This window comes from Littorina saxatilis, linkage group LG9 (genome assembly GCF_037325665.1).
Source record: "Littorina saxatilis isolate snail1 linkage group LG9, US_GU_Lsax_2.0, whole genome shotgun sequence".
Taxonomy (NCBI): Eukaryota; Metazoa; Mollusca; class Gastropoda; order Littorinimorpha; family Littorinidae; genus Littorina; species Littorina saxatilis.
This window is the reverse complement of record NC_090253.1, coordinates 60,616,043-60,644,016: the sequence shown is the minus strand read 5'-3', so window position 1 is coordinate 60,644,016 and position 27,974 is coordinate 60,616,043. Positions and strand designations below refer to the sequence as shown.

Here is a 27,974-nt window from a genome sequence, read left to right as displayed (position 1 = left end):
CAACTACAAAACACAGCAACGTACAACAACAGCATGGTTGTGCCTGTCGGGTTATCAGTCACCATAAAGGTGCCTGTACTTGTCAGTCTCTCTTTTTAGATCAGTGCCAGTGGCCTGTGCCGGCGATAGTTTGGTAAAGTCGCGCAGACCGCGCATGCGCCATGTGCAGTAAAATGTTATCAAAAATGGCGGATAAATCTAACTCGTGCTAAGAAACGTTTCAAAACCAAGCTTTATGGACGTTTTTATGACTACGTACTCCAGCAGACATCAACTTGTGGTCGACGTGTGTGGGTTTTGCTCAAAATACGTAAGTATTCGTCAGCCGTTTGGCTTCTCGAATTAAGTTTCAACTTTGTCTCTGTCTCGAACCACAGGCGGAAGGTATCCTTCACTGGACCACAACTTTCTATGAGTATGAAAGTAGTCTGGTGGTCCAGTGGACGATACCTTTCGCCTGTGCTCGAACCAAATACTAAGCTTACCAGTTACCACACTGTCATACTCATAGTCATAGTGATAGCACTGATACATTTGTACAGGTAAACATGGCTGTTTGCTGAAAATCAGTCTTTGTGAAAAATTGTAATGATCATGATGTCTCTGAAGTTTGATAGACGATTTCACAGTTCCGAAACTCGCGCATGCGCATTCGAAACCTCCGCCGCGTACGAGTAAAGCGCCGACCTCTTCATTGCTCAGTTGATCACACCATGGATTTGAGCGACATTTCTCTGCAGAAACTACGACTCTGGAGCGTTGATGCGCTTAAATACTTCCTTAGTGTCAGAAAACTAAGCGTTGATGGCGATTTTGATGAACTTGTTGCGAGGTGAGTGAACATTTAAGGTTGTTTTTGTACGTTCTTGACATGAGTTTTGCAGGTGCCACTTCAGTGAGTGACGATCGTGGCATACTCATGATACTGATGGTCTTTAGGTATATATCTGTGCGTCTCACTTTTCTCCTGTTTTCAACAAACAATAGTTTAAATATTTACAATGAGTAAAAGTATTTTTGCATCTAGATGCCAAAATTATAGCTCATGTGATGTATGAAAAGACCCTGCCAACCTGCCCTCACTCTCTGTTGTGGCCGTGTCTAGATCAGACTGATCAGTGCATCTATGACTCTGTTTCCTACTTCTTTTTCTCAACTACTGTAACAGTAGAGGATGAAATAAACTTGTGTTTTTTTAACACCATTGTAATCAACTGTTCATGAGATTTCTCGTTCGTGTGGGTGTTATGTTGTGTTGGATATGAGTTAACTTTAAACTGTGGACACAGTGTGGTTTGGTTAAACAGAGATTTGATCTGCCTGTGTGTACACTGTTCTAAGAGTAAAAAATAAAATTAAATAAATATATTTTTCTGTCGCAGGAGCTGGGCTGCCTTTGAATCGGACACCCCAGTTGACGATGAAGCTGAGCAGAGAGAGAGGCGGCTTCTTTGCGAATACAAGAGCAAGCTGACTGTTGACGGTGAGACTTATCCGGATCCTGCTACCTTTGATGATGGGTGGCTGTCTGAAGAAACTGGCAGGTTTTCCTGGCCCAGCTTGTATATCAGCGACATTTCTGACTATTTGAAGAAGACTGCAGCAAACCAGATCGACCTGATACACCGTCTTCTCAATAACTACAAGGAAGGCAAGGCATACAGGTACTTTACTTGTGAGTGGGTACGTGAGATAATGTACCACCCAGGCTGCAGTGTATCCTTCAATGAGTATCCGGAACAAACCCTACAGAGTCTGGGTGATGATAACCAAGAAAAATGAAACCTCTGCAGGTGGCGAGATCAAGACGGCCCACTGCACCTGTGCAGTCTACTAGTACTGGCGCTTCAACTTCATGAGGCAGACCCATGCCGTTCAAAAGAACAGATTTTTTGTACAACTACAAGTGTTTTTGACCTATGCTGTCCAACATATTGTTGTCATGGAATTATTGCCTAAGGGGGTAAAAACCACTGTGTTGTTTTACAAATGATCAGTATTGGCCAACTGCTGAAAACCTGTCTGTGCTTTTGTGAACAAGAATTTTTAGAAACAATTGACAAGTGGCTCTATCCCATCTTCCCCCTGTCGCGATATAACCATCGTGGTTGAAAACAACGTTAAACACCAAAGAAAGAAAGAAAGAAAACCGGTCTTAAACAAGTTACGCCAAAATTCCATGGCAAGACGAATGAATGAGAAAAGTTGACAAACACAGAAATAACTCTTTGTTTGTGCAGCCTGTGAAGTCTGCCAGCTTTTCAACATAATTGATGAGCAAGAAGCAATGCCATGTATAATGATGGTTTTGTCTAAATTCAATACATATTTTTCTTATTAAATTAATGCAACAATTTGATGTGTGAAGAGTGTGCCTGCTTTTCATAAGACTATTAAGAGTAAGTCATGTGCTCTAGAAGAATGGATGAAATGTATGAATATAGTTTTGATCAATATCTTATTTTTATTTGAATTAATGTGACAAGTTGAATAACACAGAATTGTGAGCCACCATATTTGTTTATCAATTTGAACTGTGTGCATGGTCTGTGTGTGAACTGTGAGAAAAGTGACCCTAAAAATAAGATTTGGACTGCATCTCACATCCATTTGATCAACTCTCATACACACACTTAGACATAATTAGACATTGCAAAAGACTTTGGAACAAATCACAAGATTTATTGCATAGGTCACAATAATACTTACACAACACATTATCCATAGTTAAGTTATGGTATTGGTAAAGATCCAACTTGTAACCCCACAAAAGCATCTATCTAGCAATGGTATCAATTTGCACAACACACAATCCTGGTATGTCGGATAAAATAAGACTAGTGCATCAAATCACTTTTGGTCGAACAAATTAAAACATGAAAATTGAAATGCAAATAAAAACTCCAGCTAGTATTCATAACCTCAACAAACTGAACTATTTGTGAAAACACACCTTTCCTCAGCTTTATGAAAACTATGTGCACGAAGAAGTCTAGACATTGCCAAATAGAAACCCATCAAAACACAAACATACAGTGGAACCTCCCTTAAGACTCCCTCCTTTTTTGCCTGTTCATATCCTCTGTAAAATTACCCCCACTGTTTAAGACTCCCTTCTTTTTAAGACTTGGTTTCCTCAGATCTGTTTAGGTCTTAAAAGGGGGGTTCCACTGTACAAAAATCTTACAACAAAAAAATTCTGTGAAGATGTGCATGTCCTGAGTTTTTTTTATAAGAAATGTATCCAAAATTTACAAACAACAATGTTCTATTGTTCATAATTCACACTCTACTAAGCAAGTAAAAACAAATCCTAGTTAATTATGTATAATGGTCACAACCATCTTTACACTCTCTGACCATGTTGCAGTTTGTACAGTTATAGCAGAGTACTGTCAAACATTTTCACCATGCTGGAGTGGAAAAGTACATTCATCATATCTTTTGGTAACCAGAAACTGATTTCATTGCAACACGGTACACCCCCTTTTCAATGATAGAATGAAACACAAATGCGCATATTGGCGGTTTGAATTGAATCACTGGGCAGTCTGACAGCATTTCTGAGTCATGTCCATATGTCTGATATTCGCCCCTCATACACCGCCGAAACATAACAAATGTAACTGTTGGGGCATACAGCCACAAGGATTTTCAAAGTGTTGTGATGTTTGTAATCGCTCCAGGTTGCAGCCTGGGTTGCCAAATCTTGGTGTTTCGATGAAAATTTCAGTGCAATCAATGATTGCAACAAGGTTCGTCAGGTCTCTTCCCCTGTAGCGCACTGGCTTGGTTGCGAGAACAGTCTCCACATCAGGTATCTGCACCATATGGCAGAGAGTTGCAGACAGCGCCTTCATCCAGCTTGTAAACACTTTTGATGCCAGGCTTACCGAAATGGCAAATCTGTCCGCCAGGTCTTGGAGGTCAAGGCCTAGTCTGAGTCTCATCAGCACTAAGACAAGCTCGTCGATGCTACGGAGAAAGCGTTTGGGGCCAAACTTTGATGGAGTTTTACGGAACACTCGCTTTCTTTTAACACTTGCCTGGCCCAGATGCCGTCTCACAACGAAGTCTTTCACAAAGTCGTGAATCAACTGTACAAGAGCTATGCTCCGGACACCAGTATAGTACTTGACATTCTTTGCTGTCAGCAAATCACGGAAAATATTGGGCTGGCTTTTTGCATGTTTACCTTTCACTAGCACTCGACACTTTTTTGAGTTGCTTCTTTCAGGCTTGGGTGGAAGGGGTGAAGCTGCACTTGCTCTTTCTTGGGTAGTCTGGCGCAGGGCTTCAAGCTCCTTTCTCAGCTGTGAGCACTGCACGTGAAGCGCAAGGATGTCTTGTGTCAGTCTGCGGACTTGTCAAAAGAGCTGGGTTGCCACCGTCATCAGGACAAAGATGGCCAGCAGCAAACCGTTGATGCTGAGGGACCCTCCTTGTGTTGCCTGGACCTCGATGACTGGGTCTGCTGTCTCCATGGGCTCCGGTGTACCGCCTGGTTCTGGGGCTGGTTCCGGCACTTCCCGTCTGGCCCGCTTTGACAAAGGCGCGGAGTCGTGCATCAGCACTCTGGCAACCTTTAAAACATAAAATTGCAAATCATACTTAGCCACAATAACATAAAACAAGTGGCATGAAGCGAAATTACCACATCTAGTCAATCTGTTGAACTCGCAGTGACTTAAATTGAATGCACCGCATCTTTTACTTGACCAGGTAATATGACATCATAAGAGACATTAATAGAAAATATATAAAAACAACAAATGGGGATATCGTTCTCAGGAACTCTGTGGTAAAGTTTATTGAGGATTGGTCCACTAGTTTGCCGCAAAAATATTACATCCCAAGATGTCTGATGAACTATGCACTCCGGTTGGCCCCGTCTTAAATTAAAAAAAAAAAGAACGACCATCAAAACAGAAACTTAAAATGGTTTGCAACGTAACTAACTGACCTTTTTTTTAAAGTCCGGAAATCCAAGAAGTTCTGTTGGGAAGGGGTGCCTGTCGGTCGCCCATCCACAAAATGTTTGGAGCAGATTTTCTGATCCTTGGAGGGTGAAAGAAGCCTTTTGCTTGCTGGATGAATCCTGTTGATGAGTATCTTCCATTTGTCACGACTGCTTGGATTGGTCTTGCGTGTTGGAATGGACCACAACCTGGAAGAACACAGTTAGGAATAACATGAAATTCAAATGAAAGAAAACATTATGAAAATGAGGCCACATATCAAAGCAAAGTGTACGCTCTGCACCTTCCTCTTGAGTCTTGTAGTTGTACTTTTTGACTTGTCAGTGTCACATGGGCAGATCAACTGCATATTATTATCCAAATACACATTGTCTATCGCCAGTACAACTATCTTTACAATACCGGGATGTTCGTGCTTTATTTCACCAGTCAGTTTGTATGACTGTGATCATGACACTTCAAGACTGTGTGACAGACAGCGAGTTAAGTCAGTTACCTACTCTCACTCACTGACTGCAGTGACTCAGCTGCGAAAAGGGGACACTACAGGCATATTTCACTTAAAACCTTTGTTGTGAGACAACAAAATTAAAAATAAGTCCTAACAAAACAGGTAAATACTATTGTTAAAACTTATATGAAACAAATCAATAGCTCAAAAACGAACATTTTTAGGAAAGAAAGTAAACATACCTGAAGGGTGCCGAGCACTCGCACTCGCTCTGCAAAACGTCATGAACTGCGCACGTTGTGGTCTTCCACTTCTTCAAACGGTACATGCCATTACTGCATTCATTAACTGCACAATGGTACGCCATTGATTTCGCCTCGAACGTCAAAATACATGTACTAGGATGAAATAAGTTGAACAATGTCTACTCCAAATCGCAGAGGTATGGTGCCTACTCGACTTCCGGTAAGGCCGCGAAAATGGTTGCGCGCGCATACGGAGAGCGATCTTCTTTGAGCCTATGTTTTCACGGAACTGTGAAAGCGTCTATTCAGTCCCTAATTCATTCAGTGATTCATTTTGATGGGACGTCAACCCATGGTGAGACTAATAATGATATTTGATCGTATTCTGCCAGTGCCATTGCCAACTGCCATGGTTGTTCTTGTGTGCACTAATTAGTAATTTACTAGCAATAGGAGTTCGAGTTCTACTATAGTAGTATTTTACTAAATCATTACTACTAGTACTAAATACTACTGCTACTACTAGCTTTAAACAAGCTATGGTTTGAATGACCAGCTAAATGCTAATAGTTAATAAGTACATTATTTTTGCATCAGCGAGGTATACATAAATTTAACGAAGTGGATTCACAGCGCGCGTCGCGTTGTGCAGCGTTGCGATTTACAACGCGCTGCGCTACGAGGAACGCTGCGATTCACGACGCGCGATGTATTCTGCCGATATATTTCCTTCACAATCGCAAAGTTTACAACAGCTACATCTATCTGATCTATTTGAGAAATAAAACTGTCAATAAAACGAAAAACAGAGCTGAGCCATTCTCTCTCTCACTCTTTCAACTGAATTCACCAGTATATCGCCGCGTCGATGTAAAAACGTGCCTACCTCTGCTGAACAATCCTTCTCATTGCGGTCAATGCGCATGCGCCAATCTTGGACTTACAAAAATGCGACCCTTTGACCGATCGAACCATGGGTTAGGGTAAGGCTAAGGGTTAGGTTGTTCACGACCTGATTAATCTCCCCATGTTAGCGCATGCGCATTGACCGCAATGAGAAGGATTGTTCAGGCAGAGTTTTCAGTTTGTGACACCGGCCTTGAATACTTGGCAGTCATACTAATACTCATATCACTACATGTCATTGCAATGGCTTCTACTATATATGGAAAGGAGCTGAGTTTTTAAACTGGGATGACGTTTTTAAACAATTATCCGAGTACAGTGCCGCGGAACTGTTAATCGGTGTCACACCAGTTAACACTTCAGCAGCCATTTTGGAATTCGCGCATGCGCAGATCATTTTTTCAGCGTGGGTTTTTTTTCCAGTTGATTTGAACGTGTATATGGCCCAAAGTCAGAATTGGTGTCCATTTTTGTGACATACAAAATCAATTTTAAAAATGAACATTTTCTTTGTTTTGAAAATAGAGATGTATTTTAGAGCATAAATATGCAAGGAACAGCTATGATTTAAGAAAACTAATGTTTGATCACTTCACAGATTCAGGTTTAAAAGTTTGCAGGAGTTCATAACTTCACACCGTCACAAAATTTAGACTTGTTAAATCATTGTTGCTACATGTATTGGGTCTGTTTTAGACATCTGAGCAAATTGCTACAGCAAATTAAATTACATATCTTATCCCGACTCACATCTAGCATTAACCTCTGGTTTAAGTGCCGGGACGCTGAACTACGCTTCACCCCTTAAGGGGAAGTAACCCTAAAAAAGAACAGCCTAGACCCCGTAAACTGGGTCACAGGTCAAGGCCATACCGTCACGTGACTGAGCACGCGAGACCGCCGCCGCCATATTGGAATACTTCACTCTTTCCTCAGCGGTCCTAGCGCTAGGACGTTGTTCTCTCGAGCTACGCATTTTGGCTTTCAGCCTGCTGCCTGGTTGGCAGTTTATCTTCACCCCGGTTATTCTTCACGGTCTCTGCTTCTACGGCTGTATTGGTGAGATCGTTCTTTGTTTGTTTTACTTGAATTTTTGCCTTGTGTCCGTCAACTTTGTTGTTGTTGTTCTACTCTCTGTGAGTTGTTTTCAACATGGCGGACAAAGAGAAGAAAAAGCCTAATACTCGACAGTTAGTTGCTGATTCTTCCCCTGCTAGTAGTCAGATAAAGATAAACCCAAAGGGACAACGGTTACTCTTGTAAAACCGGTGTCTAATTTTTCGCTTTCGGTTGATATTGTTGTACCAGCAAGCCCTACCATGCCTGTTCTAAAAGAATCTATAACAGGAGTAGGGCTCGTTCGGCTAAGCCTAAGAAGAGTGATAAGCAAGTTTTCTCTTCCCTTTTCTCTTCTTTCTCCTCGCATATGTATACCATGTTTTCTCAACAGCAGCAACTTGCCGCCGATCTACAGGCTACGCGAGATGAGTTGCGTTCGCTGCCCAAGGGTGTTGGCGATGTTTCTTCACTTTCCCGCATCCGGTTGCCTCCTTCGGCCACAGTCACGTCAGCGGACTTGCGGGCGGGATAACTGGCGCACGCCAGCTTCGGAGAGATGGTCCCTCGGGACACTGTTGCTTCTGCACAGCAGGCACTCTCCTCAGGTACGTTGGGTTCGCCGGTAGCCAGGCTCTTTGGCGAAAGCGTTCCGCATAGACCGCAACTAGTAGCTCCCCCGCCTCATAGGTCAGGGAGTGAAAGTTCGACATACCTGGGGCAAACGACTCACACGAAGCGGAGCTCATGGGGTGTTGACGCGGGAATGCAATCGATGTTACATGGGTTCGCCGGTAGCCAGGCTCTTTGGCGAAAGCGTTCCGCATAGACCGCAACTAGTAGCTCCCCCGCCTCATAGGTCAGGGAGTGAAAGTTCGACATACCCGGGGCATACGACTCATACGAAGCGGAGCTCACGGGATGTTGACGCGGGAATGCAATCGATGTTACATTGATCTGGAGACCAAGGTGCACACGGGCTGTCTATGACTTCCCCCGTCGGTGTACTTGCGTCACCACTTCCGCCTGGGCAGGAAGTTTGGCTCCATGCAGGCTCTGCACCGAAGTTCTACTTCCGGTTTGCAGTCAGCCTCGCTTCCGGTTGATCATGTCCAAGACTCGGCGAGTCACGCGGACTTTTCGACTCATACGGAAGTGGAGTCGGAGCTCGACGATCATCTCTCATTCTATGATGACGACGTTGAGTTCCAATTACCGTCAAAGCTGAAGCCAACCTTAGCTATTGCAGCACAGGTCGCTTACAATATGTTTCTGACGGCGTTGTTTCATAGGCTGGACTTGTCTTACCCCCACCATCAGCGGTGGGTGACTTCCGCCCAGCACCAACAGCAGCTGAAGGTTTTCAGTTCTCTGAGTCTTCTTTAGTTGCTTATGAGCTCTCTAATATTTTAGCAAGCTTTCCAGGCACGGCGAGCTCCCTGACTGTCGGCACGGTGCCTCTCCTCTCTGCTCATGGTCAGGCTCCAGTCGCTGCTAAGCCTTGGCTTGCCACTGTCCGACTTCCACAGGCTAGTGTATCTGCCCTTGCGCGCAGGTTTTCACTCAGCCGTCGGCCTCAGAACCTTATTGACACTTTTGCCCTACTGAGTGCAGCCCTTCCGGTCACGCCGTAGCTGTCCACTCTTAGGGAGGACGGTTACCGTCAAGACAGACCTTGTGTCTACACAGAAGGTTCTCTTATTGGTTTGGAAGAGACAGGCAGGTACCCTCTTGATCTTGCCTCTCTCTCTGAGACACTCCTTTGGACACTCTCTCGTTCTATTAGGTCTTCCCTGGATCCGTTTGAGTTCCGGAATGACGCAAGTGTTAAAGACGTTTCGACCTTAGCTAAGGTCAACACTGAGCAGATGTCTGTCCCGGCACGCCGTTTCTCCCACGCCGTGTTTACACGAGGTCTCTCACTTCCGATTTCGCTTCGGCTGTTTGGGCGAGTGAAGGATCGTACGCATTAGCATCAGTTCGCACCACCACGGTGTTGCGGGTACTTCTGCACTGGAGTTTTTTGGCTACTTCTGGTTCGTCTTCCGGCGCTCCGGCTAATCGTAGCACTTTGTTCTTTCCTGTCCGCAACTTACGACGTCAACCCTTTGGGGCTCTGGGTCGTTGGGGGCAGTGATGCCTTGTATCTTAATTCCTGTTCAGCTTCGCCTGTCTCGGATGATAAGGTTTTGTACGTGATGGCATCTTTTATACAGCTTGCGTCGGTCCCCGCGTCTGACCTTTGGTCTTTCATCGATGAACAGACTAGTTCTGGTTTTTCGGCCAAACTCAGGGTTACTCTCGATTTGGCAGCAAAATTAATTCCAGGTTTTTTTCTTGAAGACACTTCGTCTTTTGAATCTTTTGACAGGTTGGCTTCCTGGTTTTCGGTATGCCGACCAGTAGTTGCTTTGATTTCTGTTTTTGGCTTTGTTACGTAGTCATTTGCCTACAAGCAGACTGACCTACGGGCACTGTGGCTTTCAGCCATTTCGTTCATGCCACTCCAGGCTTCGGCCTTTGTGTTTCCCGCACGTTCGGTTGCTGACGTTCAACCAGAATCGCGGCTTCCTCGTACTATCTCCATCTGCTCATGCATGGACTGGAGAGGATAACTTGTGGTCAGTTGGACTTATCGTTTTCTGTTTCGCTGAGCACACAGACCTCTTTTTATCACGAAACTTTTTTGGATTACTACGAGTCTGATCAGCATTCTACTTAGGTAGAAAGCGGATGACAGACTTTGTTTGAGTAGATAGACGGTCATTCACGACAGCTGTCGGCCTTTGAATGCACTCTTTTTTGGCCTCTTTAGGAGGTCGTTCGGACTTTCTTTTAACTTCTTCTGTTTTGGCAAGAAGATTTAAATTCAGTTTGTGGGCAACAGGACTGCCGGTTTTGGCACTCTTGTTTAACTTACTCGACGGGTATTGACAGTCCAGTTCATAGCCATGGTCTTTCTTTGGCTTTTTCTGTCACAACCCATGAGGGTTATGAGTCCTTGTCTTTCTTAGACTTGGACTCTTAACGCAGGAAGCAGGACTGCGTCATACACTCGGTCTTGCTTGGGTAGACACTCAAAGCAGGTCATGCACCAGTAGTAGCCTACTTTTGGCTAATCGTTTGGATCAAGCTGGATTCACAGCTTGGTTCTTTGGAGGTGTTTGTCCCTTATAGTTTAGGAACTTCAGGGACACTTATGCTCTATCTTGAGGTTTTTTTTCCTCGCTAATGAGGGCTTGATATCTTGTACTCAGGTATCACCCGTTTATCGGGAGGAGATCGGTCACGTCTTTCTTGAGCTGACGTCTATCTCCTAGGCCTGGGGGGCTTCACGCCTTCCCGAGGTCTCACATACTTTCACATTATGTTTTGACGGTAGCCTACAGGGTTCGTCCTATTCAGTTTTGAGCGGACAGCATTACGTACTGATCGTTCTGTGTTCGGCACAACAGCAAGCGCCCACTTTGACGCTTGCTCCCTTCCTTGTCGATTTAATTTTCATAGCTACTTGCTAGTGAGAATTAAGTTAAGACTTTTGCCGCTTTTGCTTAAGCCGCATTGGTTTGTTGATGAGCAATCTCGGTTCATTTTTTGATGAGAGGTTGCAGTCTCGCCGGTCTACAAATTATTTCCTTTGTTTACGGTTTTAAGACGTTCTTTCGACTCTTCTTTGTAAAGAGTCTAGTTTGTCAGATGGTTTTTTGTCTTGCATCTTTTCATTGAACAAGGGACAAGTGTTTGTCTCTGGTTCATTACGAACATTAGCGTCTACCTCATGGGACTATGGTGCTGTGGTTTACTCAAGCCATAATCCTTTAGTGCTTCACTCCTCGGAGGGTGTTTCACTTGTGGTCATTTGGAACTCTTTGTTCTATTCAAGCGGGAGACGCACAGGTTCGTTTTGTTTTACTCGCTCGCATCGGAAGACATGTCTTGTTGTCTTCCGAACTTTCACAGCTCTCTTTTGAGTTAGGACTGTCTTCCTGGTCTTGCTGATTGCAAGAGATTGTTCACTCTTTTCGTCAGCTACGATCAAGACAGGTCAGTGAGGTTGGCGCTCTTTTCGGCTTCTGGAAGACGTAACTCACGAATCCATATGTCTGTATCTGTCTGTTACGCTGTACTTGTAATACAAGTCATCCAGATGTCTGGCATTGTTGCAGCGAATCTTAAGGTTTTTCACTCGGCTGTTTCACTCAGGTCTCAACAGACTTTATGTGAAAGGGTTATTTATCTAATTTGACCTTATCTGGTGGTTTTTTACTATCATTAGCAATCTATGGGTGGTTGCGACCAAAAAGCAAAACAAAAAAAAACAAACAAAAAAAAAAGTTCACGAGGATGCTAAGATGTTCCACGAACTTTTGTTGTTGGCGGAAGACGATGTTTCATTAGTCTGGAGAAACATCGTTCAGAACTAGACAAGTCATTTCTCTTTTTACGCCCAGCGTGAAAAGGGCCCTGTCTTCAAGCCTTTTGTCTTTTGTTTACGTACTTTTTGGGTCTCACGCAAGATATTGGGTATTTTGGACATACTCATTCTTGCATGGCTCATTTTGGAGTGCCAGACCAGTTCTTTGGTTCTTTCGTTTTGGACGGATAGAGTCAAATTTGTGCAAGGAAGCACTGGCTAGATGGGCTTTCACACTCATTAAACAAGCTTATGAGTGTGGCAGTCAATGGGGGGGGAGCGTTCTGTCCTTCCTCTGAGTTCGACTAGAACTCATGGGGCCTGAGCTTGGGCTCTTTTATTCAGCGGTTCTGCGACCAGGCAAATCTCGATCGGCCTCACATAGGTGTTTTGGACGTTTTTTAGGACGTCTTTCTTTATTACTTTTGGCGGGTTTTCTAATACCCGCTGGGATGGTAGTGGTTGCTTACCAGTCATGGTTGAAGCAGGCCGGTTTCTTACTAGAAATAAGTGAGTTTCACTGAGAATCTGTTTACTCGTCAGGATGGGACCAACACCTTTCCGGCTTTTGTAGCCTCAGGACAGGTTCTCTCCAACTTGTAGAGTGAGTTTCTTTCCCACCACCTACATTAGCAATCTGCTAGATGTGAGTCGGGATAAGATATGTAATTTAATCGAAAATTTTAAAAGTAAATTTTGATTTGATTAATATACTTACCCGACTCACATCGTTAATACCCTCCCGCCTACCCCGCTCTAATTTACCCTAAAAATGAATGTTTCGCTTCGTTTCGAGTGAAGTATTCCAATATGGCGGCGGCGGTCTCGCGTGCTCAGTCACGTGACGGTGTGGCCTTGACCTGTGACCCAGTTTACGGGGTCTAGGCTGTTCTTTTTTAGGGTTACTTCCCCTTAAGGGGTGAAGCGTAGTTCAGCGTCCCGGCACTTAAACCAGAGGTTAATGCTAGATGTGAGTCGGGTAAGTATATTAATCAAATCAAAATTTACTTTTAAAATTTTCGATTACTTTGCATTTCAAGCAAGTTAAACTTGTTTTGGCCACGCATGATGCAGATGTGAACTCCATTAATGGGAAGTTCATAACTTCACATAATTTACTTTTATTGGTATAATAAATTTAATTTATACAAACAGGAAACAATTTGTTTTGTTTTTTAATCTGAAAAAGGTGAGCTGGAACATGAAGGTAATTTTTGAAGATGAAGTGTGGAGAAGATTTTTTGGTTATCTGTATTATTTATAGAAATTAATATTGTCACAATTTTTTCACAGCAAATATTGGCATAAGTTATCATTAAATCTACAATTTTGCTGTTTTTGTGCAAAATGTGCTTGAAAAGTACCATCAAAAGGATTTCAATACACCAAAATGTTTGTCTGACTCAAAGAGTTGGCAGAAACTGAAAGTATTTTTAGAATGTCCTAGGAGTTCATAACTTCACACCGTGACATCACAAACTATGGCTAATTCAAACCAAAGTAAGAAAGTGCATATGTCATCTTATTTTCTCTCCAGCTACTCTTTGTAATCAACATACAACTAAGTAATAAAAGTAAAACATTTGTGAAAACAAACGATAACAAAAATCATAAAATGTGAGCGTGCGCATAACTTCACGAGAATTTTTGTTATGTTGGTCTCTAGTACAGTTACTGTATAATATATTTGCAAAACAATGACAAACTGAGAACACAGAGTTATAGTATAGGCTAAAGCTGCACTTATATTACAAAATCAGATTTTAATTGCCAAAATAAAACAAATTGTTTGAAACTTGTGAAAGTTCATAACTTCACATCAATCACACATTTATACTAAAATAACTAACTAAAGTCTCTTGCAAATAATTCTAAACAACTTAATGATTTACTTAACCAAACTCAGTCATGAAAACTGTTACCGAAATCATTATTTAGTTAGTGTTTATGTCAGCTGACTGTGTGTTCATAACTTCACATCATTTATTTAACTGAAAAGCTACGTACTAAAATCTGCTGGTAAATTAAAATAAAAATGACATCAAACTGTAACAGCCTACTCTGGAGAAGAGCAGCACATCATTTGAGGTAGTGATTTAGTGTAGTAAATTAATTATTGTGTATAAATCATACTCATGGCATGTGTTCATAACTTCACACCGTGGGGCTGAGGGTCAGTTGATGTGAAGTTATGTACACCGTGCAGTCAACCCAGATTCATGCTGGAATTATCAAAATGTAATTTTGAGGGTTGATGTTCAGAAAACTTCTTACAAAATGTCCAGATAAAGTCAAATGTACTCTTTTGCTATTAACAAGGCATTATTTTAAACACGCCCTTGAAAAATGAGCTTGAGTTATGTGAAGTTATGAACTTCATGACAAAACGGCTAAGTACTTCAGAAAGAAACAGTCAGCAGCCAGTAGATTCTTTTTGTGATGAAAATCATGGTACAGTGTAATTTGGAAACTGAAAATAGTCATTTTACATATATTTTGGGTTTTGACATGAGTTAGTAACTCTCACATAAAAATAGTGCGCAAGACACAGAGAAAATGGCTAACTAAAGCATACTGCTTGACTTTAGTGACAAAAATTGCTTAGTATCTAAATCTAATGTACTTTTATATGCAAAATTGCTGTTCCACTACAACCTTAACTTTCATGGCTAGCATTTAAGGACAAAAAACACTCTCAGTGGAGATAGTAGGAAAGTTCATAACTTTCTCACAAGAATTTTTTATTTCTCAATTACTCAAACACCAATGAATGAACTTGATGCAAACTTTCAGTGTGACTGCTGCTAGTGGATCCAAATGCATTACAAAGCTAGGTGTTCCCCAACCAGTCAATTTACTCTTTTTATAAGGCAAAAGGTTGGAAAGTTCATAACTCTTTTTTCACAAGAAAATCTGCACGTAAACTTCAAACTACTTTTGAACATGCAAAAACAAGTCAAACAACCCTTTTTATGTTTTATACCTCTGCAAAACATACTGTAAAATACTTTTTTACAAAAATATATCAGGTTTCAATCTTTAATTATTATTTAGAGCTGATCAGTGAACAAAATTGAAGTCTTACGGAAATAGTTATGAACTTTCTGTGAAATTTTGTCTCCCCATTTTCTGCAGGCTCACTGACAAAATTCAAAAACTTTGCTTTGTCAAAGGTACATTTGAGTTTTACTGGCTCAGTGAAAAGTCATTCATGACATTCTGTCCCATAAATATGACAGAGTAGACCATGTTTCAATATGCTGTAAGGTCATGTCACAAAAAATGGCCAAAATGTAGTGCTGCTGACTTCAGATAATGGCGACATTTTCATTAAAAACAACAACTGAGCACACAATGTTTCTCTAGGTGTGTACTTCATACTTTTTTTTACAAGTCTCATTAATCTTTACAAGGATTTTATTTTTCTTTGATGTACAAATCAGGTTAGAGCCAAGGTTGCACAGCTATTTCAGCTGTGGACACCATTTCAGACTTAAGGCCATATATATATATTCAGTCTGCATAAAGTGCAATTTTGTAGTTTTGCAGCCCTGAAGTTGCTTTTGCATGTCCAAAGAAAGAGTGTAAAATGTTGCTGATAATCATGCATACATGTACAAAAATAAAGCGCATCAACAATCTGCGCTGGTGAGAGCAATAGCCGCGCTCTGGGAATCGCTGCGCTGCACAACGTGCCGCGCTCTGTGAATTGCCGCGCTGCACAGCGCGCTGCGCTCTGGGAATCGCTTGCCTAAATTTAAATATTTTATTAAAAAAATACCGCATGGTTTTGCTTGACCAAATCATTTATCAGCTAACAATATGCTTTTATTTCAGTTGGACCTGACTTGAGCATGGTTCCGTTGTCTCCGCAACAACAGATTGGTTACTCAAGAATTGCAGGCATGTCCAGTTTGCAGCATGTGCAGGCTGACCCCGCTGAGTGTGAAGATCTGATGGCTGATCTAGACACAACATAAGCTGCTTGACACTATTCCAAGGTAAGCAAGAAGCTTTGAAAATAGTTACTTTAACTTCAACTTTAAGTGTTACTTAGTAAGTGTACATTTTTGTGGGTGAACCATCGGTAACCGTCCCACCCACCCCCCTCGACACCCCCACCCACACATACAAACACGCACACAAACTTGGGTTTGTACTACAACTATTAGTATTAACTACTCTTCATAAATGAGTTATGTAATTCATCAGAGGTTTGAAGTCATTATGGTTTTGCAAATTAGTAAGAGACTATGTGGGTGCATGGATTCAGTAATGCGCAATTAATACATGTGAACAGCTCAGATCATGGGTCACTGAAGTGTTGCACAGACGGTCAAAAATAAAGTGCAAGAGAATGCTTTCTAAGTGATATAGTACTGTTGCTTAGAGTCTGTAGGATGCAAAACGGCGAAAAACGCAAAAAGAAACAAGCGTTCCAGACTTTGACAGTCTTTCTGTGTTGGTCATCGGAAATTCTTCTGCTCATACAGGTATACCAAACAAGTTAAGGATATGTCTTCAGTGCTATTGATCAGATGTTTAACAGCCGTGTTTGGGTCACAGACTTATGTGTATTCAAAGATATGCATTTCTTCTTCTCAAAACCGTTGTTCCTGGATTTGAGCAATATTGTACTATGACGTCACAGGTCCTTGACCACGCCTACCCTCAAAATAGCGTTTTTGATGGTATGACTCACTTTCAACCGTGGAAACGGCGACTTAAACTGAACGATATTCAGATTTTTTGCCCCAGAGAGTTTGTTTGGTATCTGAACTTACAGGGCATACCCATTCCGTGTAAATCCACCGGGCAGTCAGGCTGATTTAGCCTGTAAAAGAGAGTGACCGCCATATTGGATCGTGGTTCTGGATGGTGTTTTTGCCGGGTAGCTGCAGTTGATGTGCAATAAATCTAACACCTTAGGTAGCAGGCTCCCCACATTTTACAGAACAATGACAGAAACCCTCATCTGTATTCGTTTCAGTACTAAGAGCAAAACGAAACAGAAAATGGTTGCTGTAACGGTTTTCCGTTAATATTTTGTTATATCAAATCTTATCTTATGTACGCGCATAACGTAGACACCAAGACATTCCAATGCATCCACACACATTGAGGCAACACTGTTTCAACATATTTTATGATAATGCATTCAAGTTGGCCGCATATTTTATTGGAATGAACTGACTAGCAGGGGGAAAATTCGGCCTGAATACGGCTGGAAACACAGAATCAGTCTATGTTTCTCGCAATACCTTTACACTCAGTTGACAAACAAGAAGGGCAAAGCCCATACGACTCACATGCTTGACCTCGACCTTTAGGGTAACTAAACCTAGCAATGACATCATACACTAAGAACTGCTTTACACATTTTTCCTACCAAAATACATGTGACCTTGACCCAAGGTCAAGGTCATCCAAGGTCATGCAACACAAAGCTGTTAATTCAAGACATAGGAAGTACAATGGTGCTTATTGGCTCTTTCTACCATGAGATATGGTCACTTTTAGTGGTTCAGTACCTTATTTTGGTCACATTTCATAAGGGTCAAAGTGACCTTGACCTTGATCATATGTGACCAAATGTGTCTCATGATGAAAGCATAACATGTGCCCCACATAATTTTTAAGTTTGAAACAGTTATCTTCCATAGTTCAGGGTCAAGGTCACTTCAAAATATGTATACAATCCAACTTTGAAGAGCTCCTGTGACCTTGACCTTGAAGCAAGGTAAACCAAACTGGTATCAAAAGATGGGGCTTACTTTGCCCTATATATCATATGTAGGTGAGGTATTCAATCTGAAAAACTTCAGAGAAAATGTGAAAAATGTGAAAAATAGCTGTTTTTTAGGCAACATTTATGGCCCCTGCGACCTTGACCTTGAAGCAAGGTCAAGATGCTATGTATGTTTTTTGGGGCCTTATCATCATACACCATCTTGCCAAATTTGGTACTGATAGACTGAATAGTGTCCAAGAAATATCCAACGTTAAAGTTTTCCGGACGGACGGACGGACGTCCGGACGTCCGGACGTCCGGACGGACGGACGGACGACTCGGGTGAGTACATAGACTCACTTTTGCTTCGCATGTGAGTCAAAAAGGAACATAACTAATTCTAACAACCAATACATCAAATTAAAGCTACGACCTTTAACTTTCCAGCAAAATAAGTAACATTACGTAAAAACCGATATTTATTTAATAGGATAGAAAAATAACAGTTGTAGCGAAGGCACTGAAACTTCTTCGATGCAGAAAATAACAAAACTCTCCAAACTGAGATAATCGGCAAACGTATTTATCATACACATAAAAAGTAGAACTCGAGACAAACATTCTGATATGCATTACATGGGGGAACATTATACAGTGACTTAGCATGAAACGAAAAACTCTACCAACTGAGCTACCGGGCCCCCATCTGGGAATAGCGCGCGTCCTTTTAAACAATTAACCAATCAGGGTCCAGCATCTAAGACACACTTCCAAGTTTACAATAAACACAGCGATCCTGAAGGCAGAAACAACGGGTCAGGGTGAGATAATTAGATAAGGACTGAAAGAGAAAAACAATTAAATGACCGGACATAACATAACTCTATGAGTGTTGGCAGTTCACCCTGTCACAGTTAGAAAGTATGGGTCGTACAAGACCCACATCTTCTGGACTTTGTAGGGCAAAGAGTGATTCGGTGCAGGTCAATCAAAAAAATGTTTGCCCTTTGAATCTATTCTGCTAATACTGTAGACATTTTCTTGACAATTTCCTCATGGACATGGAACACGAAGGTTTTGTCATCCAATCCCAAGAAAACGTAGTGGCTCCTCACACGTTTCATCAACCGGACCTGAACACCTTCCTCTTCCAGCTTGTCGATCTGGAACAAATACAATAAGTACCGACTCATCCCTAAATCCGTTGCAGAGTATTATATTTATTTACTACCATGGAAGTTGATGTTAACCTGTGATTTGTAAAACTGTAAAAACATTTTACAAATTACGTCGAACCTAAAAACCACAAAGTAATACATGCCTTTTCATTTTATTAGTATTAATATTTGTTGTCCAGATCCCAGTCAACCAGGCCAAAATTCCACATGAAAATGGAAGTGTTTGAGTAAATCTGCACATGTTATTATTTTCTATAATTCGATTTCGAAGCGTGATAAGCGCAGATTTGTTTGTCTGTCGGTGTGTCCGTCACAAACATGTGCACGCGAGTTCTCAAAAACATTCTCAACATCGTAATTACCGCCAAGCTGATAGATCCCTGGACTTTCGAGATGACAAGAAAATATCGGGCGCATTTACGTCATTTGTAAAAAAAAAATGTTTTACATATCTCGCGGTGTGCCACGTGATTTGTAAAACAGTGGTTACAAATCACGCGGCGCGCCCCGCGATTTGTAAAATGTTTTACATTTCTACAAATCACGAGTCAACAGTTGAGATCAGATACATGACGTAAAAAGCTCTGTCAACGCAGGTATGATTTGACAAAAATGTCATCTTTGTGTACACACGGTTTAACAACATTATAAGATGTTGGCGTGTGAAAGCAACTTTCTGTGTTTTGAGTTCATAAAATGTTGGGATAAGTATGCCAGGTTGCACAGTTCTGTAGGTTCCTCTCAGTATTCCACCCCCTTGGTTTTCAGTTGTAAATATCTAAGCTTAGTGATTGAATGTGGAAGCTACGTTTGGTCAAAGCTCACATAAGATTTACATCGTGCAAGCAAGGTACGGTACGTTGGGTCAAAGGTCACAGAAGATGTGCGTCGTGCAGCGAAGGAAAGAATCGCGATCTTGTTTCCGACTCAGTGCCTCTTTGTTTTTCATTAGACCTGTCATTCTGCTTGCTCGGCTTTGTTAGATGTTTGCATATCTCGTTGCTCTGTTCTTTGCTTTTATTATTATTTCTTATTTGCGCTTCGTTTAGCGATACAGCGTCTTGTGCACGGGTCAAAATGTGTGTGTCAGGGGTCAATTGGTTTGACTTGAACTTGACGTTCCTGTTTCTCTGAACGTCTGTGTATCGAAACACAGATACACGCACTCCATGACCTTGTACGAAGACAAAGCGTATCACTAGGTTTCATTTGTATGTGATGAATTTATGACCTTTCATGAAGTAGTTTTGTTTTTTGTTTACTTGTGCCAGTTTGCCAGTTCATTTTTTGGAACTTTGCAAAATAGTGTCGTCTGTCTAGGTCTGGTGAAACGCCAATGAAAAGAGCCGAAGAATCCCCGAGCGTTTCTATTGGGTTTGCTTTTGATCATCCATGTATAGCCCGCTTCCTGCAACTATGGTAACCGGGGATTTATTGCATCGGGAACATGAGATTTATTTCCCAGGTGTTTGTGAATGAAAACTCGTGAAAATGATGACAGTATCAGTTATTGCGTGCTACACTAAGTAATATGCTATTACAGTACTAGCTATCAATAAATTGAAAAAAGTGATTGCGAAATTATCACACCGTGTAGTGTTGTGCTATGCATTAATGCGCTCAATCAAAACTTACTACTGCAACACAATGCTTTCCCTTGGCTGCAATCCCATTGACAGTCAACAGGTAGGCTCACACGTAGTCCCCAATCTTGAGTTCCCTGTTAAAAAGAAAATCTGTGCCAGAGTGTGTGAACTGACTTTAGTATTTTATTCAAATTTTGAATTCCTCATTCTTTTGTTGAAAACAGTATTCTTGGTGCATGTGAATGAGAGTGATCAATATAGATTCTGTACGTACGATTTTAAAATAATTATAGTGAAACCAGTGTGTGCAATTGCAACCAGTTTTACTTTTAGTCTTATGAAATATTTACATTATTGCAATTCATGTTAAAGTCTTTAGGTCTACCTCTTTGCTGGATGGTCTGGCAGCTGTTGAGGCGTCGATGGCTGATCTGGCAGGTGAACGCGCATAGATGGCTTATCTGGCAGGTGTGCGGGCGTAGCTGGCTGATGTGGCAGGTGTACGGGCGTAGCTGGCTGATGTGGCAGGTGTCCGGGCTGATGTGGCAGGTGCACGGGCGTCGCTGGTTGATCTGGCTGGTGTCCGGGCGTAGCTGGCTGATGTGGCAGGTGTCCGGGCTGATGTGGCAGGTGCGCGGGCGTCGCTGGTTGATCTGGCAGGTGTCCGGGCGTAGCTGGCTGATCTGGCAGGTGTACGGGCGCCGGCGTAGCTGGCTGATCTGGCAGGTGTACGGGCGCAGCTGGCTGCTGTGGTAGCTGCACAGGCGAAGCGTGTCCGGGGGCCGTTGGCTGGTCTGCCCGTGCTTGTCTACGTCTTGGAGGTGCAAGTCGCGACACGTTCCAGTCTCCAGCAATTTCAGCATTTTCACAGTCAGCATCTTCTTGGCAGCCCTGGCAAAAACAAGAGCGCTCTCGTGTTGCAACCACGAAAGGTTGGATTCCCTTCACGCAGTGAAGTCTCTGGGTGTTCTTCAGTGGCTTTGTCCCTGTCCGCTCTGGCCTGTGCCTGTTCACATCTTCTGCAGGCACATACACAAACCGACGTTTGATGTGGCTGTGCTCATCCGTTCCTGCACGCGGAAGACAATTCATGTGTTGACATCATGACAAATAAACGCAACAGCTTTTAAGCTTAAGAAAAACACCAAAAAGTTAACTAACAGACCTCATTACTTTGACGGCCACGAATTCGGGAATCACAGAACATTACAAATCACGTATTTCCAAGTGCTGAAACGTATTTAATAGAATTCAGTTCCAACCAATGACTTTGGATACAATAGAAGAAACATTTCTTACCTTTGGATTTGTTCCAGCTTCATTAGGACAGCGCAAAAGTCCAAAACAAGAACATCACTGACAAAATCTCACGCCCATAACAGGTTTGATAAATTTGACGGAACGAACTATGAGGTCACGCTCTCAATTACGTCATATTTTCACACAATATTTGGTGCATCAAAAGTCTATGGGCGCTAATTATGATACAGACAGCAATTTTTCAAAACAATATTCGTCTACTACAGCGTTTGAACACAATCTTCCGCCCATAACGATGTGACACGAAACTCATTTGACTTAACGAGAGTCGTGTTCTGCCGACACTATAATGTTTTTCTTTTTTAAAACACATTATTATGGTAAAGCTTTTCTATTTCTATGCTAAAAATGACTTTTCTTTGTTGTTAATGATATTTTGCAAGAATGCGACCTGCCTCAAGTTTGCCCATAACGTGTGACACCAAAGTTATTAGCGGAAGACAAATCTTCCGAGTGCAATGACGTCTTAAAAGTCAGTTTACTGCAGCATTTTATCCCTCAGGCACATAAAAGAACAATAAGACTGTAGTATGCAGGCCTCCATTGCTTTCTTCTGTCATTGATGAAAGTACTGGCCTGGGTTTAAAAAGTGTACTGTCGCTGTGCAACAAATCAGTCGCCATTTTCTGCCGTGTTTTGTGAATAAAATGTGTTTAAAATCCACACACACAAAACAATGTTGTTGGTTCCTTTCATTTCGTTTTTGTTCATTTCAAACTAAGCAGTGTGGTATGCTTTGTTTCCTTTTAATTCAAATGGATGGCTTTAAAATGAGCATTTTAATCTGGTGGTGTCAATTTCACCCATGATCTGAGCCGTTCACACATGCAATACTCCTGCTGGTGAGTTCACTACAAACAGGTACTACATTAGAACTGATCTATGTAATTTGTAAATGAGGATGATTAATCGTAATCTCACTGTCAAACTGTCATGATACTATTGCCATTGACAGTGCTAGATCACTTCATAAAGTTATTTTAGTAAGTAATCATATGATATTGATAATTTTGATATAGTGATTTACTGACGGTGACAATGACTTGTTATCTTCATACTATTCCAGGTACAAGATGCTAAACGTGCAGATATCAAGGGCTTGGGATTTCGGCTCCTGGAGATGCTACTTGTAACTCTTTTGTGAGTACCGATGTATACTGGGTGTTTTCTCAGTTTTTGTCCGCTGTCAGTGTGAGATTTATATTGTGGTACAGTGGAACCCCCCTGTTAAGACCCCCCAATTTAAGACTCCCTCCTTTTAAAGACCTTGTTTTCTCAGACTTTCTGTTCATAACCTCTGTAAAATTACCCCCCTTTTAAGACTCCCTCCTTTTTAAGACTGAATTTTCTCAGATTATTGGAGGTCTTAAAAGGGGTATTCCACTGTATAACCTGTTTTTCTAGTTTCATGGTTTAGCCACGACTCACTTTGAATGAGGCTCATCTGCCAGGCATTTAGCTGATTATCTGATAGTGATAAGTGATATTTATTAATTTGCTATTTATAAATTACAGTTGCAGTAAACTAACACTGTCGCACAAAGTATGTGACTTTAAAAAAAGATTTGTTTGAAATCATGTGAGCTCTGTCCACTAGATGATGGAGAAGGGAATTTTTCCAGTTGAGTCTGCAACATGGATTTTTCTCTCTCAGGATAACAAATACAGCAGGGTTCGTACAGGTCATGGAAAACCTGGAAAGTCATGGAATTTGATTTTTAATTTTCCAGGCCTGGAAAGTCATGGAATTTCAATTCAAGTCATGGAAAGTCATGGAATTTAAAAAAAATAAGAAAGAAAGAAAAATTAACCTTTAGCACGCCAGCGGCGATTTTCGTTGCCCAGCCATTCCACCCCCCCCTGCGATTTGCGTCTCCAGCACAAGGCTTGTTCGTATGACCAACTTCTCGTTCGTATTTGCATACGAGAATAACGGTATTTTTAACGGCACTTGAGCCAAAGCGAGGCTCACTTCCTTCCGTTATCTCGTCGTGTCGTCTGCGCTGCATTTGAGTCGGTTTCGTCAAAGTTTTTTGTTTTTGCATCGATAAAGTACTTTAGCGCTTCGACAAGCAAGATGGAGGATGATGAGTTTGAAACTTTCTTTCGAGTTGTTTCTTGACAACAAAAAGTATGCGGAATTGGAACGAATTACCGAGGAAGATCTTCGCAATGAACTGTGTATCGCGGTGAAAAAAATGACAGTTCGTCAAGTCACAGTGACGGTTACGAAACGGAATTTACGAAAGTGCAGATGGATACAAACAGTGGCTGGTCCAGTTTAGTGAAATGACAGGACCAGCAAACATTACCGATAATCTGACTGCGTAGCAAATGCTTGACTTGCTTGTCGAAGAGACACTGCGTAGAAACTGACTCAAATTCAGTGCAAAGCAAGCCAGTGTCAAAACTGGCAGTGACAAGACGTAAAAAGTTTGCGTGTTCGGAAATGGCGACCTGTGGATCTAGTCATGGAAAATGTTATTGAGGCTCATGGAAAAGTCATGGAATTTTGTTTCTAAAAACCAGTGGGGACCCTGTACAGTATGGAAGGAAAAATTTAGGGTTGGTGTGGCGATAACAATAAAGATATGTCATAGTGACTTGACTAATTGATTTGAATTCTGCTGCAGGTCAGTCGTCCCCCACCTCCTGCTCCTGACCTCCGAGGAAATACGACAGGACACCCTTCAGCTTGCTGCACCATGGTGTCTCTTGGAGAACAGCAAGGAACAGATACAGGTGGGGTCGGTTGGGATACCGTAAACAGACTATTTTGTTTTGTTGGCCTTAGCATAGAGTCTGGGGATGTGAGATGTGCATGATGTGTTGTTTGAATCTGACAGTGATTGTATGAATTTTTTTATACATGTATTGTTGTCACGCGCTTTGAACTTCTGATAAGGCGCTTTATAAATGCCCGTTATTATTATTATTATTATTATTATTATAAATAGATACACGAACTTATGTTAGTTTTCACATGTGAGCATGAAGGAATGTGCCTTTAATATGAGGAATGTATAGTGGCTTGCAATATTGAATTTGAGGGACGTTTGCAGTTATATAATATATTAGCACAGCTCAGTTTTCTTGAGGGTTCCGTGAGAACAGTGAAATTCTCCTTTGAGGACTGAAAAATATCTTGGATAATTGGTCTTAATTGGAGGGGGGGGGGGTTTAAAACATAAGTACATTCACATGTGTTTTTCATTTTCACTGTGTTAAGGTGGGGAGGTCCTTCTCTACTTCTTTCTTTGTTTGTTTTCCCATTGACATATTTTTGTTCTTGTCTATATTTTTTACATAGGTTCACCATTAGTCCTCATCCCCAGCCGACTGTTTCCGCTGAAGCCGTGAAGGATACTTCTTCATGTAGGCGTGGACATCTTTTTCGTCGCCATGCAAGGCTTCCAGTACCATATAATTTTGTGAATACTCTGGGGACCTGTCATCGACTTTGGAAGGACGCTTTATTTTATAACACTTTGTACCCCATCTATGTTGACCAAGATTTTTTAAGCTGAGACCAGCTGTGCTGCAGCAGGTCACTCTGAATTGTAGAAACTGTGTATCAACAGGCTAGAATGCTGGCGTTAGATCAACGTTACAGGAAGCGACTGAAGCTAACCGTCTAAGCAGGATGCGGATATGTGCCGAATGAGAACAGATGCAATGTACATAGTGACTGTGTGTACGGATATATATCCATACCTGGTCAGATAGAGCCATATGAGTGGGTACGGATATATCCGTACCTGGGAGACAAGGAGTTAAGACCACATCTGAACTGAGGATTTAGTCTCTCCATAATCAAACGCTGAAGAAGATTTCAGAATGAACTTTGTTAGATAAATTATCAATCAATCAATCAATATGAGGCTTATAGTTATATCACGCGTATTCCGTGGGTACAGTTCTAAGCGCAGGGATTTTGTTTTGATTTTTTTTTTATGCAATTTATATCGCGCACATATTCAAGGCGCAGGGATTTATTTATGTCGTGTGAGATGGAATTTTTTTACACAATACATCACGCATTCACATCGGCCAGCAGATCGCAGCTATTTCGGCGCATATCCTACTTTTCACGGCCTATTATTCCAAGTCACACGGGTATTTGGTGGACATTTTTAGCTATGCCTATACAATTTTGCCCGTCGCGATATAACCTTCGTGGTTGAAAACGACGTTAAACACCAAATAAAGAAAGATTACAATTTTGCCAGGAAAGACCGTTTTGTCAATCGTGGGATCTTTAACGTGCACCCCCAATGTAGTGTACACGAAGGGACCTCAGTTTTTTGTCTCATCCGAAAGACTAGCACTTGAACCCACCACCTAGGTTAGGAAAGGGGGGAGAAAATAGCGGCCTGACCCAGGGTCGAACACGCAACCTCTCGATTCCGAGCGCAAGTGCGTTACCACTCGGCCACCCATGCCGGTTGTTATGATCGCCACATTTTAGGTCCCCCCCTCCCCCCCTTTTCAAACTTCCCCGCTTTTAAGACCTTACGTTTTTGGATTTTCTGTTCACAACCTGTTGTGCATTTACCTACATATTAAGCAGTGTTTCTTGTATAGAATATAGTCAATGTTTGTAAAGATTTTAGTCAAGCAGTATGTAAGAAATGTTAAGTCCTTTGTACTGGAAACTTGCATTCTCCCAGTAAGGTCATATATTGTACTACGTTGCAAGCCCCTGGAGCAGTTTTTTGATTAGTGCTTTTGTGAACAAGAAACAATTGACAAGTGGCACTATCCCATCTTCCCCCTTTCCCCTATCCCATCTCCCCCTTTTCCCGTCGCGATATAACCTTGAATGGTTGAAAACGACGTTAAACAACAAATAAAGAAAGAAAAGAATTCATCAACGAGTGATTACTGCCTCACCATAGCAGTTAGGCCAGTCTTACTAACTCTTACTTTTATTAATGTGCCGTGATGCAAAGACGTTGAGCAGTTTTCAGATGTTTATGAATCTAGGGCTTTCAAAATTTACTGACATGTTGGACTCCATGACATCCAAACATGAAGTTCAGTTACCCCTTTTCAACTTTGAAGGTCACATTGTGGGCGAATTTTTAGCAAAAAGTTGGAACATTGGTGTGACTGTTCTTACTCACAAGGGAAGTGATTTAGTTATTTACTGATTTTTATTTTGTATGGCCTTCTTTCACCCATTTAATCATTCATAAATGTTCATACCCAAGGGAAGTAATTCACATATATATCTATGGCCAATGTTTTCACAGGGCATCTGCCCCCCTCCCCCCCCCCCCCTCCCAACACACACTCACATGGGCTAAAACTTACATGGCTTTTATGGGTATGACGCTCTTAATCACAAGGGAAGTAATTTACTGATGGTGTGTTTTCATTTCATGTGGCCTTCACCGATTTGAATAATTTATTTTAGCTTATCCAATTATAGTGTGGATGAACACTGTCTCCACTCAAAATAGTCCTTTGCTATTGTACATTGTGAATCAGCATTTTTGTTTTTGTCCTGTTTGAATAAAGTGCAATAATTTTACAACCAAAGTGTTAATGTTAAAGATGTTTACATAATGTGTGAAGGATGATGCATTTGAAAACTAATATTGTTAAATGTCAATTGACCTGTGACAAGTCAGCAAAGTGCAATATCCAAGCATGAAACCCGCACACAATTCCCAAACAACATGCTTTCTTTTCCACAAAATTCCATCCAGGTGAAAACAATTATGTGAACGTCATAACATGGTGTTTTTTTACATTAATAATCAAGCCTAACACCAACTAACATGGTGTTAATAGGCATTTGAGCAAGCTTTAACACCAACATAACATGGAGTTAATAGGCATTTGAGCAATCTTTAACACCAACATAACATGGGGTGTTGCATGTCACATACATGATGTTAATCACATTACAAGCAAGCTGTAACACCACCAAAACAAGCAGTTTTGCAAGTTAAGTCTACGATAACATGATGTTACTTGGCGTTAAACCAAAGCTTTAATGCCATCAAAACTTGACATTTTTGCATGTTACAGACATGCTGTAACATGGTTTAACATGATGTTTTGACCGTCGCAAAACGCGCTGAAATTCCAGGCAATTTC

The 27,974-nt window shown here is 41.6% G+C and overlaps 2 protein-coding genes and 2 long non-coding RNA genes across 5 annotated transcripts; 2 read left to right on the top strand and 2 right to left on the bottom strand.

Annotated features, from left to right (window-relative positions):
* The first annotated feature begins 97 nt into the window (after positions 1-97).
* On the top strand, positions 98-27,410 carry LOC138976685 (uncharacterized). 2 transcript variants are annotated; one of them, XR_011459115.1, is made up of 5 exons: positions 98-310; positions 15,889-16,052; positions 22,933-23,006; positions 24,500-24,608; positions 25,177-27,410. It is a non-coding gene; the product is annotated as an uncharacterized lncRNA (long non-coding RNA). The 2 variants fall into 2 exon arrangements; XR_011459114.1 differs by lacking the exon at positions 98-310 and having other exon boundaries at positions 15,638-16,052.
* On the top strand, positions 681-2,512 carry LOC138977495 (uncharacterized). Its single transcript, XR_011459309.1, has 2 exons — positions 681-832; positions 1,383-2,512. It is a non-coding gene; the product is annotated as an uncharacterized lncRNA (long non-coding RNA).
* On the bottom strand, positions 2,669-5,872 carry LOC138977494 (uncharacterized). The gene is made up of 3 exons (XM_070350344.1): positions 5,673-5,872; positions 4,964-5,167; positions 2,669-4,583 (listed from the first exon to the last, which is right to left on the bottom strand). Exons 1-3 carry the CDS (start codon positions 5,795-5,797, stop codon positions 4,568-4,570), a joined length of 345 nt encoding a protein of 114 aa, XP_070206445.1. The 5' UTR covers positions 5,798-5,872; the 3' UTR covers positions 2,669-4,567.
* On the bottom strand, positions 17,981-21,424 carry LOC138976684 (keratin-associated protein 4-4-like). The gene is made up of 3 exons (XM_070349559.1): positions 20,932-21,424; positions 20,596-20,680; positions 17,981-18,945 (listed from the first exon to the last, which is right to left on the bottom strand). The coding sequence occupies exons 1-2, from the start codon at positions 21,422-21,424 to the stop codon at positions 20,640-20,642; spliced, it is 534 nt and encodes a 177-aa protein (XP_070205660.1). The 3' UTR covers positions 17,981-18,945; positions 20,596-20,639.
* Positions 27,411-27,974: the final 564 nt, after the last annotated feature.

Bases quoted from the DNA above. Each gene is read 5' to 3' on its own strand.
- LOC138977494 (XM_070350344.1), bottom strand. From the start codon at position 5,797: ATGGCGTACCATTGTGCAGTTAATGAATGCAGTAATGGCATGTACCGT. The intron at 5,168-5,672 runs GTATGTTTACTT...GTGTTCTTCCAG, and splicing joins GAGTGCTCGGCACCCTTCAG to GTTGTGGTCCATTCCAACAC.
- LOC138976684 (XM_070349559.1), bottom strand. From the start codon at position 21,424: ATGCTGACTGTGAAAATGCTGAAATTGCTGGAGACTGGAACGTGTCGC. The intron at 20,681-20,931 runs GTAGACCTAAAG...TCTTTTTAACAG, and splicing joins CCAGACCATCCAGCAAAGAG to GGAACTCAAGATTGGGGACT.